We start from the raw sequence: 18,363 nt of genomic DNA on the forward strand, positions 1-18,363 counted from the left end.
GGCCCTTCTTTCACAGATACAGAGCAAGCTCCTCCCCCAACCCCACACACAGGGCCTCAAAGTCCTCTCTGAGACCGCAGCCTTCCCTAGGCTGTTGTTAAAGCCACTTAAAGCCAACTCCCGTACCTGCCCCATCCCTCCACCTAGATGGGTCCCTTCCTCCATCCTACCCCGCTCCTGTGGCACTGCCTGCCTGCCCCTCCCTCCGAAGAGCGGTGTGGTAAGGCAGGGGCTGCGGTGCCAGGGCATCTTGGCACGCCTCTCCCGCCCCACCCCACCCCGCCTGCTAAATATATATCTTGGAGGAGTCCTGGAAGGAGCCGCCACAGATGTGATTAACTCTTTCACCTCCAGCACCGTGGAGAGAGGGCAGGCTGGAAGGAGCAGTGGGAAGTGGGGGTACCCAAGTCCCGCCCAGGCTCAGCTGGGGGATGGGAGGACTCGGCCCCTCACGCCAGGCTGGGAGGACGGGGTCCTGGGATCCCACAGACGCTGACTGAAGCCCTGAGGCTCCGCAGCCTGGCAGGCCAAGCTCCCCAGGGTGGGGAGGGCAGGTGAGCAGAACCCGAGGCCAGCAGGAGGGGCTGGCAGGACCCTGCGAAGGAGAGTGGAGAGAGGAGGGCGATGAACGATGAAAGGGCCCTTCACACCACTCTGCACAGGAAACCACCAAAGTCATCTGAGAAAATTGCAGGGCCCTGCAGCCCCGTGGCTGGCCAACCCCAGTGTGGCAGACGTGGCTTTAGGGTGGAGGAGACTGACAGAGGGTACAAAGCCCTCCCACCCAACTACTCGGTGCTGGCTGCTGGCGCAGGGCAGGCAATTTCTTTGCAGTAACTCGATCTTCCTTTGAACCTTGGCTTAAAGGCCCGCCCGTCCAGCCAGTCCTGCAGCGCCCCCTGCTGTCTGAGCTGACATGGACATGCAAAAGGAGGTGGGCAGAAAACCCGCCAGGGAGCTCAGGCCACCCCCAGCGACAAGGAGGCCAGGGAAGCAAGATTTCCAAGACACCCCCATGCCAAGGGCTGTCCCTTGGTCCCTGCCAGCCAGCACCTCTGTAATCTGGCCAACCAAAGTGCTCAATGTTTTCTTTTTTTTTTTGAGACAGTGTCTGGCTCTGTCGTCCAGGCTGGAGTGCAGTGGTGTGATCTCAGCTCGCTGCAGCCTCAAACTCCTGGGCTCAAGTGATCCTCCCACCTTAGCCTCCTGAGCAGCTGGGATTACAGGTGCCCACCACCATGCCCGGCTAAATTTTTTTTATTTTTATTTTTGGTGGAGACAGGGTTTCGCCACGTTGCCCAGGCTGGTCTCGAACACCTGGGCTCAAGTCATTCTCCTGCCTTGCCTCCAAAGTGCTAGAGTTATAGGCCTGAACCACTGTGCCCAGCTGGCTAAATGCTTAATTTGGAAAATATGGTCTTGCTTTCTGGGCCAGGGTGCTGAATGGATTCTGCACGATCCCTCTGGAAGCTTGTCTCCCTGTCCCCATCATGTCACCCACCCCACCACTGGTAAAGCCACCTCCTCGGCCCGGGCATGGTGACAGGAAGGGAGCCTTGTCACCTTGTCAGAATCGAGGGACACTCATGTCTGTGGACTGGAGCTCCCATGAAAGATCCCAGAGCAGAAGCGACAGATGTGGCTCCCTTTTATCCAGCCAGCATGCCTCCTCTTTCGGACTGAAAAAAAGAGGGGAAGGGGAAGAGGAGCAGAGCACTCATCGGGGAGGAACAAAGTGAGCATGGGAGTCAGAGAGAGGGGCAGAGGCTGCGTGTGCGGTGGGGCCTGAGACCATGCCCCGGAAGCAACCTGGGTGCGTTCATATCCATTCCAGAGACAAAAAGAAATGTGCTGCTCAGGCTGGGCGCGGTGGCTCACGCCTGTAATCCCAGCACTTTGGGAGGCCGAGGCGGGCAGATCACCTGAGGTCGGGAGTTCGAGACCAGCCTGGCCAACACGGTGAAACCCTGTCTCTACTAAAAATACAACAATCAGCTGGGTGTGCTGGCACGCACCTGTAATCCCAGCTACTCGGGAGGCTGAGGCAGGAGAATAGCTTGAACCCAGGAGGCGGAGGTTGCAGTGAGCCGAGATCGAGATCGCGCCACTGCACTCCAGCCTTGGTGACAGAGCAAGACTCCATCTCATAAAAAAAAAGAAAAAAGAAAGAAACGTGCTGCTAAGGGGGAGTGTGCAGTGACAGCATTGCAAACCGGAGCAACTGGGAAACCCAACACAGAGGGAAAGAGCTGTTTGAGGCGTGAGCAATGAGGAACCCAGAAAAGGTGCCAGTGGCAGCAGGACACCCCGCCAGAGAGCACATAAGAGTGGCCGAGGGAAAAGGGGGCCCGAAACCCAATTGTGATTAAGAAAATCAAGAAGGCCAGTGCCGTGGCTCACACCTGTAATCCCAGCACTTTGGGAGGCTGATGCAGGAGGATCGCCTGAGCTTAGGAGTTGGAGAGCAGCATGGGCAACATAGGGAGACCTCATCTCTACAAACAAACAAACAAAAAATTAGCAAGGCAGGTGGTGCATGCCTGTGGTCCCAGCTACTTGGGAGGCTGAGGCCAGAGAATTGCTTGAGCCTGGGAGGTTGAGGCCGCAGTGAGCCGTGGTCGTGCCACTGCACTCCAGCCTGGGTGGCAGAGCGAGACCCTGTTTCCTAAAAGGAAAAGAGGCCTGTAATTCCAGCACTTTGGGAGGCCGAGGCAGACACATCACTTGAGCCCAGGAATTCAGGAGCAGCCTGGGCAACATGGTGCAACCCCCACTCAGAAAGAAAGAAAGAGAGAGGAAGGAAGGAAGGAGGGAGGGAGGGAGGGAGGGAGGGAGGGAAGGAAGGAAGGAAGGAAGGAAGGAAGGAAGGAAGGAAGGAAGGAAGGAAACGAACGAGAAAGAAAATAACCTTTTCTGAATGAAAAGATACTCTCAGTGTGGAAATTAAAAGGCCCACCTCCAGGTACCTGTTCAACAAGGGTGAATCTTCAAAAACTTCAGGATCTTCCAGGAAGAAAGGAGAGATCATGTTTAAAGATACGAGACTGGCTTTGAGTCCTGTTACGCCAGCCAAGGAGAAGAGAAAGGTGGGGATAGTTCGTATACGGCCAAGAGAAAAGTGACTTTTACTAAAGCCTGGATCCACAGCCAAGGAACATTTGTACTTAAAATACCCATAGTTTCCCCCAACCCAAATTCATATGTTGAAGACCTTCCCCAGGTTGGATGAGAGCCCATCGTAACAGCCTCGTTTGAACTTCATCACCTCTTTCAAGGCCCTATCTTCAAATGCCGTCCCATTTTGAGGTACTGGGGACACAGGGAGAAGGTGACCTTCTGCAGGGCAAGGAGAGAGGCCTCAGAAGAAAGCCAAGCTGCTAACACCTTCTTCTTTTCCTTTTCAGACAAGGTCGCCCTTTACTCTGTCGTCCAGTCTGGGGTGCAGTGGCGTGGTCTTGGCTCACTGCAGCCTCGACCTCCTAGGCTCAGGTGATCCTCCACTACATCCAGCTATTTTTGTATTTTTGGTAGAGACAGGGTCTTGCTATGCTGTTTAGCCTGGTCTTGAACTCCTGGGCTCAAGTGATCCCCCTGCCTCAGCCTTCAAAAGTGCTGGGATTATAGGTGTGAGCCACTACATTTGGTTGATACATTGTTTTCAACTTCCAGCCTCCAGAACTGTAAGAAAACACATTTCTGGCCAGGCAGGGTGGCTCACGCCTGTAATCCCAGCACTTTGGGAGGCTGAAGCAGGTGGATCACTTGAGGTCAGGAGTTCGAGACCAGACTGGCCAACATGTGAAACCCTGTCTCTACTGAAAATACAAAAATTAGCCAGACATGGTAACGCATGCCTGTAGTCCTAGCTACTTGGGAAGCTGAGGCAGCAGGATCACTTGAACCCAGGAGGTGGAGGTTGCAGCGAGCCAAGATTGTGCCACTGCACTCCAGCCTGGGCGACAGAGTAAGACTCCATCTCAAAAACAAACAAACAAACAAAAACTCACATGTTGTTTAAGCCATCCAGTCTGTGGTATTTTTTTTATGCAGCCCTTGAAAACTAATAGAGTCCAGAAAACAATTTGTCAACCAACTTCCAAACAGCAAAAATCATATATACCCTTGGGAAGAAATGAAAGACATGTGAGCAATAACCATCCTCAGATATTAACAAAGGATGAATGATAGACAGTAAGATCAACCAGCACATCAAACCTGTGGTGGGAATCGTTAGGAAAGAAACTCAGAATTTCAAAAAGGATTTTCTTTAGCTAAGATATCTCAGCAGATGAGTGGGTAGGCTATGGAGGGAGAAGGGAAGAAGGATAAACTGAAACCATTTAAGTCTTTCTCTCCTCTAGAAGCCAGTTTGGCAGATTTAATAATACTTTTCATTTACATTTCAGTGACATGCTTACCAAGGTGATTATCACTTCATTTTATTAAAGGTTACACAAATGCTAAAAAGAAACTGTTACCTAATGTGTTTTTTCTCTTTTTTTTGAGTCGAAGTTTCACTCTTGTTGCCCAGGTTGGAGTTCCATGGTGTTTCTATGGTGCGATCTCAGCTCGCTGCAACCTCCGTCTCCTGGGTTCAAGCGATTCTCCTGCCTCAGCCTCTGAGAACTTGGAATTACAGGTGTCCACCACCACGCCCAGCTAGTTTTTGTATTTGTTAGTAGCGATGGGGTTTCACCATGTTGGCCAGGCTGGTCTCGAACTCCTGACCTGAAGTGATCCGCCCACCTCTGCCTCCCAAAGCGCTGGGATTACAGGCGTGAGCCACCACACCTGACCACCTAATGCATTTTATTAGGAAAATGTGATACTGGTTCTCAAATCTGATAAGTCCAGCACTAGAAAGTTCTAAGCAATGCAAAAGATCCCCGAGAGTGGTCTGCCTCTAATCTTCTACATCTGAGAGCACCTGGAAGGTGTGGGGTGGAACAGACAATGGACCAGGAACCAGGAGACTTGGGTTTGAGTCTCAGTGCTGCTCTTGACCAGCTTTGGGCTAGGGGCATACCATTTAATCTCTCTGTGCCTCAATTTCCTAAGTTTGTAAAACAGTTACAATACTCCACATGCAGGGTTGTTTGAAAAGGTCACTGACTGCCCCAGCCTGTCGGTACAAGCGAGGTTATGGCAATATTAACACTGGGGTTATGGTGGCTCAATGCAAAATTGTCTCAACCAGCCTGGCCAACATGGTGGAGCCCCGTCTCTACTAAAAAGAAAAAAATTAGCTGGATGTGGTGGTGTGCACTTGTAGTCCCAGCTACTTGGGAGGCTGAGGCAGGAAAGTCACTTGAACCCAGGAGGCGGAGGTTGCAGTGAGCTGAGATCACACCACTGCACTCCAGCCTGAGCGACTGGGCAACAGAGCGAGACTCCATGTCAACAAAACAAAACAAAACAAAACAAAACAAAACTGTGTCTTGAAAGAGCCTCCCCAACAGTTTCTGGAAGTTCCTGGTTTCACTGGTGCTCAGAGACAGTTGAGCTGATCTTGCAGCTGGCCTCCTGAAAGACAGCCCCCCAGCCAGCTGAGGAAGGCATCCTGCCTCTGGCCTACACCCAGCTGCTGTTGCCTTCCATGGAGACACAGATGCTCTTCCCTGATACTGGGTTCTCTCCTGCAGGATCCCTGCAGGTTGTTCCATTTAGTTCTTCATCCGTGGAACTTTGTGCTTTCTTCCCGTGCCCGCTTCTGTAGGGCAGGCTCAGGCCGGGCTGGGGCCGACATTATCTGGTCCTCCGGTGGACCTTCTCCCTCCCCGGGTACCTGCGTTTGCATCCCCCTCCTCCTTAAGCAAAGAATAAAGCGCAGGTGCATCAACCCTGCCTGGGGATACATCTGTGTGTGCACATGGAGGTGTGGGCGGGTGAGGGGGTCCTCCATCCTTAACACCTGCTCAGGGTCAGTGTGGACCACCCTGGAGCAGAAGTGTTGGGCTTACAGGTCCTCAATCCTTTCTCTGAACTCGGCACCACATGTCTTGGAATTCAGAATACGTCAGAGCAGAGGAAGGTGCTGTGTGCATCTAGTGGTGCGTGTTCGATCATGATTCCGTGGGGTGTGGACAGCAGTACATGATCACTCCACTAACAGTCCCGGGTGGGGCTGGCAGGACTCACAATCACAGGACAACTTCGGGACCAGAAATCACCTCACACCGGGTCACGCTGTGCCGCTAAATGTGTTTGTGGCCATTTTGGAAACATGTTTTGGTTTTCAGAGTTTTTTGGAGTTGACAATCATGGCGAATGCATTGGAGACCCACATTACCCTCTTTCTGGGTTAGCTGAACCTCCCTGTCTGGACATCCCTGCTCTAGGGAGAAGCAGAGAGGCAAAGTGGAAAGCCAAGCATTGATTCTGCATTGACTGTGTGCTGGATGCACAAACAGCTCTTTGACTGATGTCATCCCACTAAGAGGGTGGGGGCAGGTCTGAACCTCCCATTCAGGACAAAGGTCAGCTCAGCCTGACCAGGAAGCAGAAAGTGGTCCTAGCTCAGCTGCTAATGTGTTTACCCACAGCCTGGAGCAGGTGGGAGTTCCATCTGCTAATCTCTCCCAGCTGCCTCTCCGGGATGGTGGTGCTGAGAGGAGAGAGGGGCCCTGGAGAGCCTCCCTGGAGAGGCTGAGGGTGGGGAGCAGAGCTCCTCATGGCTCTGATGGACTCTGCCAACTCCCGCCTCCCAGTGGTGGAGGAAAAGACCTTTCCCCAAGGGGCGTGAGCTCGGGGGGCTCAGCAGAAGCTCAGGGTCATCTCCAGCTAGGTCCTCCTTTCCTGTTCTCCTAGTACCCTGGGTTAAGAGACCATTTTCTTTCTCCTCATTGGCAACAACAAAAACTATAGCCCCAGTGCTGGTTCTGGGCCCATGAACCTGTACTGGCTTAGGGCAGGGAGTAATGTGGAATCCAACCAGGGTGTTTGAGACCTAAGGGGCTGTGTCTCCTGTGGCTGGACAGACACAGGCCTGGGCTCCTCACATCTGATTTAAGATCACCCCTTTCTGACTGGCCCTGGGGGCTTTTATCCCCCAAGCAGCCCCCTCCCATTGCTCAGCTCAATTTCTTTGTTTCCTCCAGCCTAAGAAATGCCTTAAGTCCTGAAGATACCTTCCTTTTCAAACTCTGGCATTGCCACTAGGAGCTGGAGAGGTGATCCATTCAGGGAATGAGAGGCAGGCACCAGGAAAGGGGGGTGGGCTGGAGACAATTCACATCCATCCATCCATCCATCCATCCATCTGTCCTTTTTTGGTTTTTTTTTTTTTTTTTTTTTTTTGAGACGGAGTCTCACTCTGTCGCCCAGGCTGGAGTGCAGTGGCGGGATCTCGGCTCACTGCAAGCTCCGCCTTCCGGGTTCACGCCATTCTCCTGCCTCAGCCTCCCGAGTAGCTGGGACTACAGGCGCCCGCCACTGCGTCCAGCTAATTTTTTGTATTTTTAGTAGAGACAGGGTTTCACTGTGGTCTCGATCTCCTGACCTCGTGATCCGCCTGCCTTAGCCTCCCAACGTGCTGGGATTACAGGCGTGAGCCACCGCACCCGGCCTCCATCTGTCCATTTTTCTATCCATTCAACCAACATTAATCTGGCATTCACGATGAGCCAGGCAAAATGCCCCCCACAAAGGAATGCCCACAGCACTGATGCTATTAGCCTGTGCCTGGGAGTGCCGTTTCATCTTCCCAGGAAATAGGGATTGCTGGTGAAGCAAAGGTAAGAGCTGGCTAAGTTGTCCTCCTCTCTACCTGGGAGCCACACCCAAAGGAGGAGCCTCCACCCCCACCCAAGGAAAGCAAGCTGTTGATAAACGTGTTTTGGGTACAACCTCAAAGGCCCCAGTACATGTGGCCATGAGCCACCCTGAGCTCCCTAGCTGGGCCCCCTCCTCTACACTTCTGCCCCTTTGGGGAGTCCCGGAGGCTCCATCACAGGCTTCGCCGCCATGCCCTCTGGCTGTGATGCCAAAGTGCAGGGCAGGTAGGCATCGTGGATGACCTGTCGGACAGTGGCCCGGAAAGTCTTGCTGACAAAGCAGTAGAGGCTGAAGTTGGCTGCCGTGTGGAGCATGGCCACCATGTTGGCCACATCCAAGGCCAGGTGGACCCTCCAGTCCCGGTGGACAGGGGCCACGTACATGTGGTAGAGCATGACGAAGACCCGGGGCGCCCACAGGAGGGTGAACAGTGTGGTGATGCCCAGGAGGATGGCTGTGCTCTTGCCCACCCGGGGCTGCAGCCCACTCCGGCCCCTCCTCCGTAGCCGGTGGATGATGGCCGAGTTGGTGACCAGGAACACGCCACAAGGGATGAAATAGACAGTGAGACAGTGAGCCCACTTGAGGACCTCGTCCAGTGTGCTGGGTGAGTCGGTGTCTCTCCACATGTCCAGCCACCAGTAGAAGGGGATGCCGGTCAACAGGGCAGCACTCAGGACAGCAGCAATGGCCCGGCGGGTCCGGCCTGGGGACGAGGCGGCCCGATGGTGCAGGGGGTGGCACAGGGCAGTGTAGCGGTCAACCGTGAGCAGGATGGCGATCCAGACTGAGGCGTGGTTGGCAGCAAACTCCAGGATGTTGGCCATGCGCACCACAGCCTGGGGCACCTGGCGGGCCAGCACGGCTCCCTGCAGGAGGAAGCCCGCGAACACGATGACCACCTGGATGATGATATCCGAGGCTGTGAGCGCCAGAAGGTAGTAGTAGGAGGGCCTCCTGGTCCTGGTGGCAAGGCGCGCCAGGGCCACTGCGGTCAGGAGGCTGACTGATGGCAGCCGAGGTGAGGGAGGGGAGAGGCATCAGAAGAGAGCTCAGACTCTGCTTTCCAAGGTGTCACCATCGCCCCTCCCCATCTGCATGTGCAGAGGCTGCGCTGGCTTCTCTTTTTTCTCCTTCCAGATCCTTCTGAAACCCCACTTTGCCCAGAAGGCCACCCAGGCCAGCTCTGCTCTGTCCATCCACTGCAGGCCACTGGCTGTACCCTGGTTATGCACAGGTAAGTGCACATGGAAGGGTCCTCAGCAGCCACCTGTCCTGGCCAGGTGTGGTGGCTCACGCCTGTAATCCAGCACTTTGGGAGGCCAAGGCGAGCAGATCACCTGAGGTCAGGAGTTCAAGACCAGCCTGACCAACATGGAGAAACCCCGTCTCTGTTAAAAAAATATAAAAATTAGCCAGGCATGGTGGTGCATGCCTGTAATCCCAGCTACTTGGGAGGCTGAGGCAGGAGAATTGCTTGAACCTGGGAAGTGGAGGCTGCAATGAGCCGAGATCATGCCACTGCACTCCAGCCTGGGTGACAGAGCGAGACTCCATCTCAAAAAAAAAAAAAAAAAAAAAGAAGAAGCTACCTGTCCTATGGCATTGTCCTCCAAGTCCTTTTTAGGTTTTCTGTGTCCTCCAGAATGGAGGCGTCCCTAGACACAGGCATGGGTTTAGCTATCAGACTTGGGGAAATCCCCAGGGCCGAGGCCACCCGTCCTTCCCATATCCACACACCCGCCTCTGCCCCAAGCTCTGTTCTCTGAAGGCATGGGCAGCACGGGGAGCTTTGTACTGAGCTGAGCCATTTCCTATGTGAATTTTGTTATCCTAAGAGTGTGCTCACTGCTGGGGAAAACTTGGGTTTAGCTGTGAGCACCCCCAATCCTAGCCCCTTACTTTTATTCCCCTCCAGTGACCCAGAACACCCTGACAATGGCAAGGAAAGACCAGGGGTCTATGATCCAGGGCCTCAGGGGTCAAACACAGAGGACTGGCACCCATTGAAGGAGGATCCCCATTTCTGGCCAAGCCCAAGTCCCCAGACCCCAGCTCCCCACTCACCAGGCAGCCCCAGGCCCAGCAGGACACTGTAGTAGATGACAGGGATGACGCCAGCCACACACGGGGACCTCTCTGCGATCTCTGGCCAGTGGCTTTCAAACTCCTGGCTCAGCCCACTGACGTTGGGCGTGGGCAGCAGGGTCACTCGTGGCTGGCCAGCTAGAAGGTGCGGATGGGCAGAGTCAGAGCCTCTGGTCTATTTCTAACCTGGCTGGGCGCAGCCCCGCCCTGACCTGGGGTCTTTCTAGTCACCCTGCTCTCTGCAGACCCTCTAGTCAGACCCAGCTGAGTGCACTGTCTGTTGCTGTGAGAATTCTTGCCAAGACCACCCTCACCCCCACCCCATCTCACCCCACTCCCTCAGTGGCCCGGCTCCCCCACTGATGGGAAGTCCCTGGCAGCACGGCCTGCTGCCATAGAGACCATTGCTCCCCATGGGTCCTCCCCATGGGCCCTCACCCGGCCTAGCAGGGGCTCTGAAACAGGATCACGGGGGCACTTGTCGAGGTGCAGGCTCCTGGGCCTCCTCTGGGCCAGAGGGTCTGAAGCGGGGTTGCAGCAGCCATGCTTGTAGTCAGCAACCTGGGCGATTCCGACCCGGGTGATGCCAGCCACACATAGGGACCTCTCTAGGAGGTCCACAGTGGAGGCCCCCGGTCTGCACAGCTCCACTCAACAGCTGTCCCCCTCTAAGGAGAGGCTGTTGATAGGGCCCCCTCTTTTCTAAACTAAAGATACCCTCTTCAGAGGTGAGCACCACTAAAGCTGGAATGGCCCAAGTCCACAGATGGGGAAACTCAGTCCACAGGGGTAAGGCGGCTGGTCTAGGATAAGCACCGTCCACTCTGGCCTCTGTTCCCCTGAAGCCACACTGCGCGTCTCTTTCAGGTTGAACTCCAGCTCTTCCTTTCCTGCTGAGGCCGGGGGGCTCACTGCTCACTCACTCTCAGCTTCGGCCCCTACTCCACCCTCTAGGTCCCTAACCTGCCTCCTGTTCCCTCCTGCCTTTCCACCTTATTGCCCCCAGCACACCCCACTTCAAGATGCCTTACCTGTCTCTCGTCCCTCAAGCCCCATGCTCTGGGGCACTGAGTCCTGGGTCACCTGTGGCTTTTTCTGAGGGTCCCCGCAGCTCCCTGTCAGCATCGCCAGCTGTACCTCTCACTCCCTGGCTCTCCAAGTGGTTGTTTGCCCCAGGATCCTTCCGCAGACACTGAGCCTGTTAGTGCAGGGGGGTGGGGCGGGGGAAGGAGGAGGAAGGAATTGGTGGGCGGAGGCACCGGGGAAAGAGCTAGAGTAGATGCTGGTGGAGCAAACCAGGGTCCTCTAAGGTGCACAGGCAGGGGAAGGGGTCGGGCTGGGCAGGGGCTTCAGCTTCAGGAGAGACGAGCTGAGGGTGGCATGGGGTTCACAGGTATGTCTATGCCTGGGGGAGCAGGAAGTGAGGAGAAGAGGCAGGATGCCAGGATAGGGGTTCTGGGGGCTGCCTTGTGCCCCGGGGCACTCTGTGAGCTGGCCTGGGTTCAGCTGGGGTCAAACCTGGGGCTGAGGACTTTGGGGACAGGCAGAAGGACTCAGGGTGCTGACTCTATGAGCATCCAGACTGAAAGGGAAGAGAGTAGTGCACCTCTGTGAGGAGTTGGGGAAGTCGTGCCAGGTAGGAGTGGTTAGGCTGCCACAGACAGGGCTATGATCCCAAGAGGCTCAGGGGACCAGGTGTACAGGGTCAGTCCTGCAGTGGCCATGGTGGGGGAGGTGGAGGCTACCCCCAGGGGCAGGATGGCAGGCAGCCGTGCACAGGGTGGGGCATCCTCTGGGAGCAGCCGGACGAGGCTGCCTGCAGCCGGTGCTGGGAAACCACAGTCCTGCAAGCTGTTGTTTTCCTGGCCCTGGTGAAATGGACCATCCCTCAAGAATATCAATCCCTGGCAAATAAACAACAGCCGTTGCTGGTGAGCACTCAGAAGAGGCCAGACTGGCTCCCCTGCCCTAGAGGAAGAGTGACCAGAGCAGCCCACAAGCAGGCACCCGGGACATGGATGCCCCGTGGACGGCCTCAGGAGGAGAGCTCAGGCCCCCCTGGAATCACCTCCCATGGCCTGTCCTCTGGGAATGCAGCAGAAAATATGGCAGGAAATATAGGGAGCCTCCCAGCTCTGGGAGTTAGATCTCACATCAGAGCCTGGAACTCCCCATCCCAACACCCCCTCGGATACTCACAGCGCAGGCCCTGCTGCCCCCTGGTGGCCACATCCTGACCCTGCAAGCCTGAAAGTCCCATGGTTTGGCTAGGCACCCTGGGTGGCACAGTGGGACTGGAGATGGAGCTGCCCGCTCAGGACAGGTCCTCTGGTGGAGTGCTGGGACCCCAGCCCCAGAAAGTGCAAGTAGCACAGATGACGCCCCAGGCCACCACCTCCTTGCAGCAGGAGGCTAGGGATGAGAGGAGGCAGACCCTCTCTTCAAGGAACTGCCATGGGTGAGGGGCAAGGAGGGTCCCTGCCAACATTTACCGAGTGCCCACCCTGTCCCTACACTTTGTTTTTTTAAATTTTATGTATAGCTATAGAGAGAGTTTGGGGTCTCGCTGTGTTGCCGAGGCTGGTCTGGAACTCCAGGCTTCAAGTGGTCCTTCTGCCTTGGCCTCTCAAAGAGCTGGGATTTCAGGTGTGAGTCACCATGCTAAGCCCACTTTGTTTCTTTGAGGGATGTACACTTGACTGGAAACCTTAAATATTCTTCAGACGGAACACAATGGTTTCAACCAAGGCTGTCACACGGGCTACACAGAAAACTAGAGCTCCCTGGATTCAGAGCGAGGAGAGGGAGAGATGGAGGAGGGGGACTGAGTTTGCTAAAATGATGCCCCACGCACGTCCTTCCAGCAACTTAGCATCCCACCCCATAGAAGGCCTGTTCTGGGAGGCGGCTGGATTCACCTGGCAGAAACTGCTGGAGTCCTTGGATGGTCTTATTCGGAGGTCCCAGCTTCCCCGTGTGACCTGTGGAGACCTCAGCCACCTGGAATGGCTCAGACAAGAATACTGGCTTTTCTGTGCATGGGACACCATTGATTTGTCTTCCTCAGTATATGCTTCTGTACCCAGGACAGCAGTGATGTCCTGCAGGGAAGTGGGGACCCACTGGATCTTTTGCCTCCATGGGCAACATCATAATACTCATTGCTAACAATGCTGGGATCCATGGTTCAAGAGATGGAGCCTGGAGATGTCCAGCTCCATGGCAGCAGCAGACAGGACAGGGCAACCACGTCATCAGCCAGCACACAGCCTGTACAGAGGTGAGAGACCCCTTCTTGGTGGTGGCGATTCTTTCCTACATGGTGTGGTGTCAGTGACCAGGGTAGGCTGCTAGCCCACGGTGGAAGGGATCCTATCCACTAAGGCAGTCACCTCTGAGCCAGCCTGGGCAAGGTGAAAGACGTTATGAAGACCCAGCCGCACACCTTGACTTTTTTTTTTCTTTTCTTTTTGAGACAGAGTCTCGCTCTGTCACCCAGGCTGGAGTGCAATGGTGCTATCTCGGCTCACTGCAACCTCTGCCTCCTGGGTTCCAGTGATTCTCCTGCCTCAGCCTCCCAAGTAGCTGGGATTACAGGTGCCTGCCATCATGCCCGGCTAATTTTTGTATTTTTAGTAGAGACAGGGTTTCACCATGTTAGCCAGGCTGGTCCCGAGCTCCTGACCTCAGGTGATATGCCCACCTGGGTCTCCCAAAATGCTGGGATCACAGGTGTGAGCCACCGCGCCCAGCCACACCTTGACCTTTTTGGTCTCTGAAGTCTTCAGCCCTGATCAGTCCAGCCAGAGCCACCAGGCCTGAGCACCAGGGTCTCTCTCTCTCTTTTTTTTTCTTCTGCCTCCCTACCCCTCAAGACAGGGTCTCACTCTGTCACCCAGGCTGTGGTACAGTGGTGTGATCATAGCTCACTGCAGCCTCGAACTCCCAGGCTCAAGTGATCCTCCCATCTTAGCCTCCCGAGTAGCTGGCATTACAGGCATGCACCACCACGCCCAGCTAATTTTTGTATTTTTTGTAGAGACAGTGTTTCGCCATGTTACCTAGGCTGGTCTTGAGCTCCTGGGCTCATGCAATCCACCTGCCTCGGCCTCCCAGAGTGCTGGGATTACAGATGTGAGCCACCACACCTGGCCAAGGATTCCTTCTTATTTAAGTTTTTGTTTGTTTGAGACAGAGTCTCACCCTGTTGCCCAGGCTGGAGTGCAGGGGTGCAATCTCAGCTCACTGCAACCTCTGCTTCCCAGGTTCAAGCGATTTTCCTGCCTCAACCTCCCAAGTAGCTGGGATTACAGTCACCAGCCACCACGCTTGGCTAATATTTGTAGTTTTAGTAGAGACGGGGTTTTACCATGTTGCCCGGGCTGGGCTTGAACTCCTGACCTCAAGTGATCCGCCCGCCTCAGCCTCCCAAAGTGCTGGAATTAAAGGTGTGAGCCATCATGCCCGGCCTCATATTTACCTTTATGTGCTCCCCTGTGTACACGGGGCCTGAAACTTAAACCCATGATTTCCTGTCCCCAGTCCAAGTGGCCCAGTGACTCAGGGAACCCTAAGTCAGGACAAGAAGCACTACAGATGCAAGGGAGGGTGCCAGGTAGGGCCAGGCTGCGTCTGGAGCCCACCCCTCTGAGGGGTTACCACAGTCCAGTGTCTGATCACCCCCTTTGCAGATTCAGAAACTCTTTATCTGGCCCCAAGCTTGCAAGAGTTTTCCGTTGTTTTTACTGTACTAGAGATTCCTTGTCCAAAGGGATCACTTATCACAATTGGAAAAACTTCCCCAAAAAGACAGCATGGGCTGGATGTGGTGGCTCACGTCTGTAATCCCAGCACTTTGGGAGGCCGAGGCGGGCAGATCATGAGGTCAGGAGATCGAGACCATCCTGGCCAACATGGTGAAACCCCGTCTCTACTAACAATACGACAATTAGCCAGGCATGGTAGTGGGTACCTGTAGTCCCAGCTACTCTGGAGGCAAAGGCAGGAGAATCGCCTGCACCCGGGAGGCAGAGGTTGCAGTGAGCTGAGATCGCACCACTGTACTCCAGCCTGGCGACAGTGAGACTCCATCTCAAAACAAAAAACAAAAAACCCCAACATGGGGTTGTGAAAAGAAAAGTCAAGTAGCCAGGTGCAGTGGTTCATACCTGTGGTCCCAGCTACTTGGAAGGCTGAGGCTGGAGGATTGCTTGAGCCCAGGAATTTGAGGCTGCAGTGAGCTATGACAGTGCCACCACACTCCAGCCTGGGTGAAAGAGTGAGACCCCATCTCTAACAACAACAACAACAAAAATCAGAAAAAAGAAAGTCAAGCACAACTCAGAACTCGAAAAATAAATCCTGCCTCTGAGGTTCCTGGTCATAAGACCTCAGACACATGGCTTGGGCTATAAACACTCCCGTCTGGGGCGGGAAGTAACACTCCTCTCTGGGATGGTGCTGGCTTGTGAATTCATCAGACTTGCCTTCAAGGAATTATGGAGCTCCCAGATCCATGGGGCCAATATATGTATATATATGTATATATATGCAGTGCTGCAGATTCTTCCTCTCAAAGACTTGGCCAAGCACCGTGGCCCACGCCTGTAATCCCAGCACTTTGGGAGGCCAAGGCGGGAGGATCACCTGAGGTGAGGAGATCGAGACCAGCCTGGCCAAGATGGTGAAACCTCGTCTCTACTAAAAATACAAACATTAGCTAGGCATAGTAGTGCACACCTGTAATCCCAGCTACACAGGAGGCTGAGGCAGGAGAATTGTTTGAACCCAGAAGGTGGAGGTTGCAGTGAGCTGAAATGGCGCCACTGCACTCCAGCCTGGGCGACAGAGCGAGGCTTCATCTCAAAAGAAAAAAAAAAGCGCTCAGGGCAAATATCCGGCTTCCTCTCTCCCGCCCCAGGACACTCCCCCACACATACACATGCATGTACACATACCACACACACATATCCACAAATATGCATGCACACACACCACGCACATGCATGTACACACACAATACGCACACACATATAAATAGGCACATGCACACACACGCACTGCATACACACGTGTGCACATGCATACCACACACACACACACACACACACACACAGACACTCCAGCAATGCTCTGTTACGAAAATGAGAGGCCGGGCACGGTGGCTCACGCCTGTAATCCCAGCACTTTGGGAGGCCGAGGCGGGCGGATCACGAGGTCAGGAGATTGAGACCATCCCGGCTAACACGGTGAAACCCCGTTTCTACTGAAAGTACAAAAAATTAGCTGAGCGTGGTGGCGGGCGCCTGTAGTCCCAGCTACTCAGGAGGCTGAGGCAGGAGAATGGCATGAACCCAGGAGGCAGAGCTTGCAGTGAGCCAAGATTGTGCCACTGCACTCCAGCCTGGGCAACGGTGCAGGACTCCATCTCAAAAAAAAAAAAAAAGAAAGAAAATGAGAACAGAGAATGCCTCTATGTGGAAAGCTAGTTTCTAAATCATTCGAAGAGGGCCAGGGATAAGGGAGATTAGAAATAATGGGAGGTGGGGCCTGTCAGAGATGGGGAGTCAGAGGTGACTCTTCGGGGTCTTCTTGATGATCCAGGGCCTCCCAGCTTCCTTCACACTTGAAATGCCACCAATCTAGCTCTAGTAGGTAGCGCTTGTCTTGGGGTGCGTATAACAATTGTCTGGGAGTACTTAGAAAATACAGACAGCCAGACCCTGCCTCTGAAAATTCTGGTTCCAAGGTGGAGCATGGGAGATTCTAATGCAGGTGGCTACCCTTCAAGAATGACTGATACAAAATTAGCTAGGCTTGGTGGCGCTGCCTGTGTCCCAGCTACTTGGGAGGCTGAGGCAGGAGGATCGCTTGGGCCTAGGAGTTTGAGGCTGCAGTGAGCTATGATTGTGTCACTGCACTCCAGCCTTGGTGACTGAGAGATTCTGCCTCCAGAAAAGCAAAACAAAACAAAGAATGACTGATGCAGAGGCTGAAGGAGGCTGGAGTTGAGAGGCACAAATATCAAACGACAGTTTTCTGAGTAGCGGGTTCTCTTATCATCAATAACATTCCTATCGAAAGCACTGTGCTTGGAAGCTGGGATGCCCTCAGGGACCAGGGCTGCCCTGCTGCATGGAGACTTGGACTTGCTGGGTTGAGCCAGGACATGGTACAGCCCATGGGAAGGGCAGGCGGGCAGCCAGTGGGCAAGGGATAGTGGATTTGGATGAGGGGAGCCAGGCATGAAACTCAGGGCAGCCGGAGGGGTTTCCGCTGGGCTGGAGAGCTCCAACTCTGCCAACCCGGACGAGGCAGGTGCCAGACCCAGTTCTTGCTCTCTCTGCGGCTCCAGAGAGGGGGTGGAGCTGCTGGGTCTCTGTGCCAGCCAGAGGCAGAAATCAATGCATCGAGCTGGCCCCTGGGATCCAGAGAGCCAGGGAGAGGAAGATTTAATTCATCCTCAACCCAGAGCCCTGCCTCGGAGTCAGATCCCTTGGGAGTCACCCACTTCGGTTAGCCAAGCTCAAAGGAGTCCCTCCCACGAAGAACTGGGGCAGACCCTGCTGGCTCCCTGCAAAGGTGAGGACTCACAGCATGCCACCCTACACACACACACACACACACACACACACGCGCGCGCGCGCGCGCCTTTGCTGAGCTCCAGACTCACTTTCCTCTCTCTGTTGCCTTTGTTTTTAGAAGAGCACTCCTCTGCACTAACCCAACTGAGACTGCAACCTAGCTCCCTGCCTCAGTTTCCTTACATTGGGAGTGAAACACCAGGTCTGCAGCATGCCTCCTCAGCCTGGAAAAGGAAAAATTACAGTGGGAAATAAGACAGAAGCTGGTAAAACAAGCCTTCCAAGGAGGTGAACCCAGAGACCTGAGGCCACTTGGGGAAGGAGAATTCAAGTCAGGAAATAGCAGGGCAGACAGTGCCCAGCCTTGGGCTGGCTGGAGCGCAGAGCTAGAAGGTGGCCAGTCCCGCTCTGGGCAGGGGTCACCCATGCAGTGGTGCACGGGGCAGGGTGCATCTGCTCTATGCCTAGCCCTGCCACCTGGCTCAGCTTGCCCCTGGGGGAGGCGACAGTCACAGTCCCCACAGAACTTTCCTGCCAGCCCATCACCCTCCCCACAGCATTCCAGGAACCTTCTTCAACAAAGAATATGAAACTGACATCAGTTGCCCATGGGCCCCTATTCGAGAGATCTCTGAGCTTCTCTCTGAGGAGCTGCCCCACCCCAAAATGGGAGTGGGGGAGGGATGGGAGCCTCAGCCGCCTCTCCTTTCCTCTTCCAGGCCCTTCCTTTGCAGCCGGCTCACCATGGTGCTCCAGGCACGACGCTGCCAAGTGCGCTCCGTGCCAGGGCCGAGGCCTGGGGTTGGGGGAGGGAACTGGGGACCCTCAGGCCAATGGCTGCCAGTGGTCCTGGAGCCCCTCGCCTATTCTCCAGAGAGCCTGAAACTTTCCAGGGAGCGGCACGGCTAGCCCTGCTGGG

At 54.8% G+C, this 18,363-nt stretch overlaps 1 protein-coding gene across 1 annotated transcript; it reads right to left on the bottom strand.

Annotated features, from left to right (window-relative positions):
• Positions 1–7,576: 7,576 nt before the first annotated feature.
• GPR142 (G protein-coupled receptor 142) lies at positions 7,577–11,059 on the bottom strand. The gene is made up of 3 exons (XM_019028581.3): positions 10,893–11,059; positions 9,841–9,999; positions 7,577–8,779 (listed from the first exon to the last, which is right to left on the bottom strand). The coding sequence occupies exons 1-3, from the start codon at positions 10,984–10,986 to the stop codon at positions 7,908–7,910; spliced, it is 1,125 nt and encodes a 374-aa protein (XP_018884126.3). The 5' UTR covers positions 10,987–11,059; the 3' UTR covers positions 7,577–7,907.
• Positions 11,060–18,363: the final 7,304 nt, after the last annotated feature.

This window comes from Gorilla gorilla, chromosome 4 (genome assembly GCF_029281585.2).
Source record: "Gorilla gorilla gorilla isolate KB3781 chromosome 4, NHGRI_mGorGor1-v2.1_pri, whole genome shotgun sequence".
In the NCBI taxonomy this organism is placed as follows: domain Eukaryota; kingdom Metazoa; phylum Chordata; class Mammalia; order Primates; family Hominidae; genus Gorilla; species Gorilla gorilla.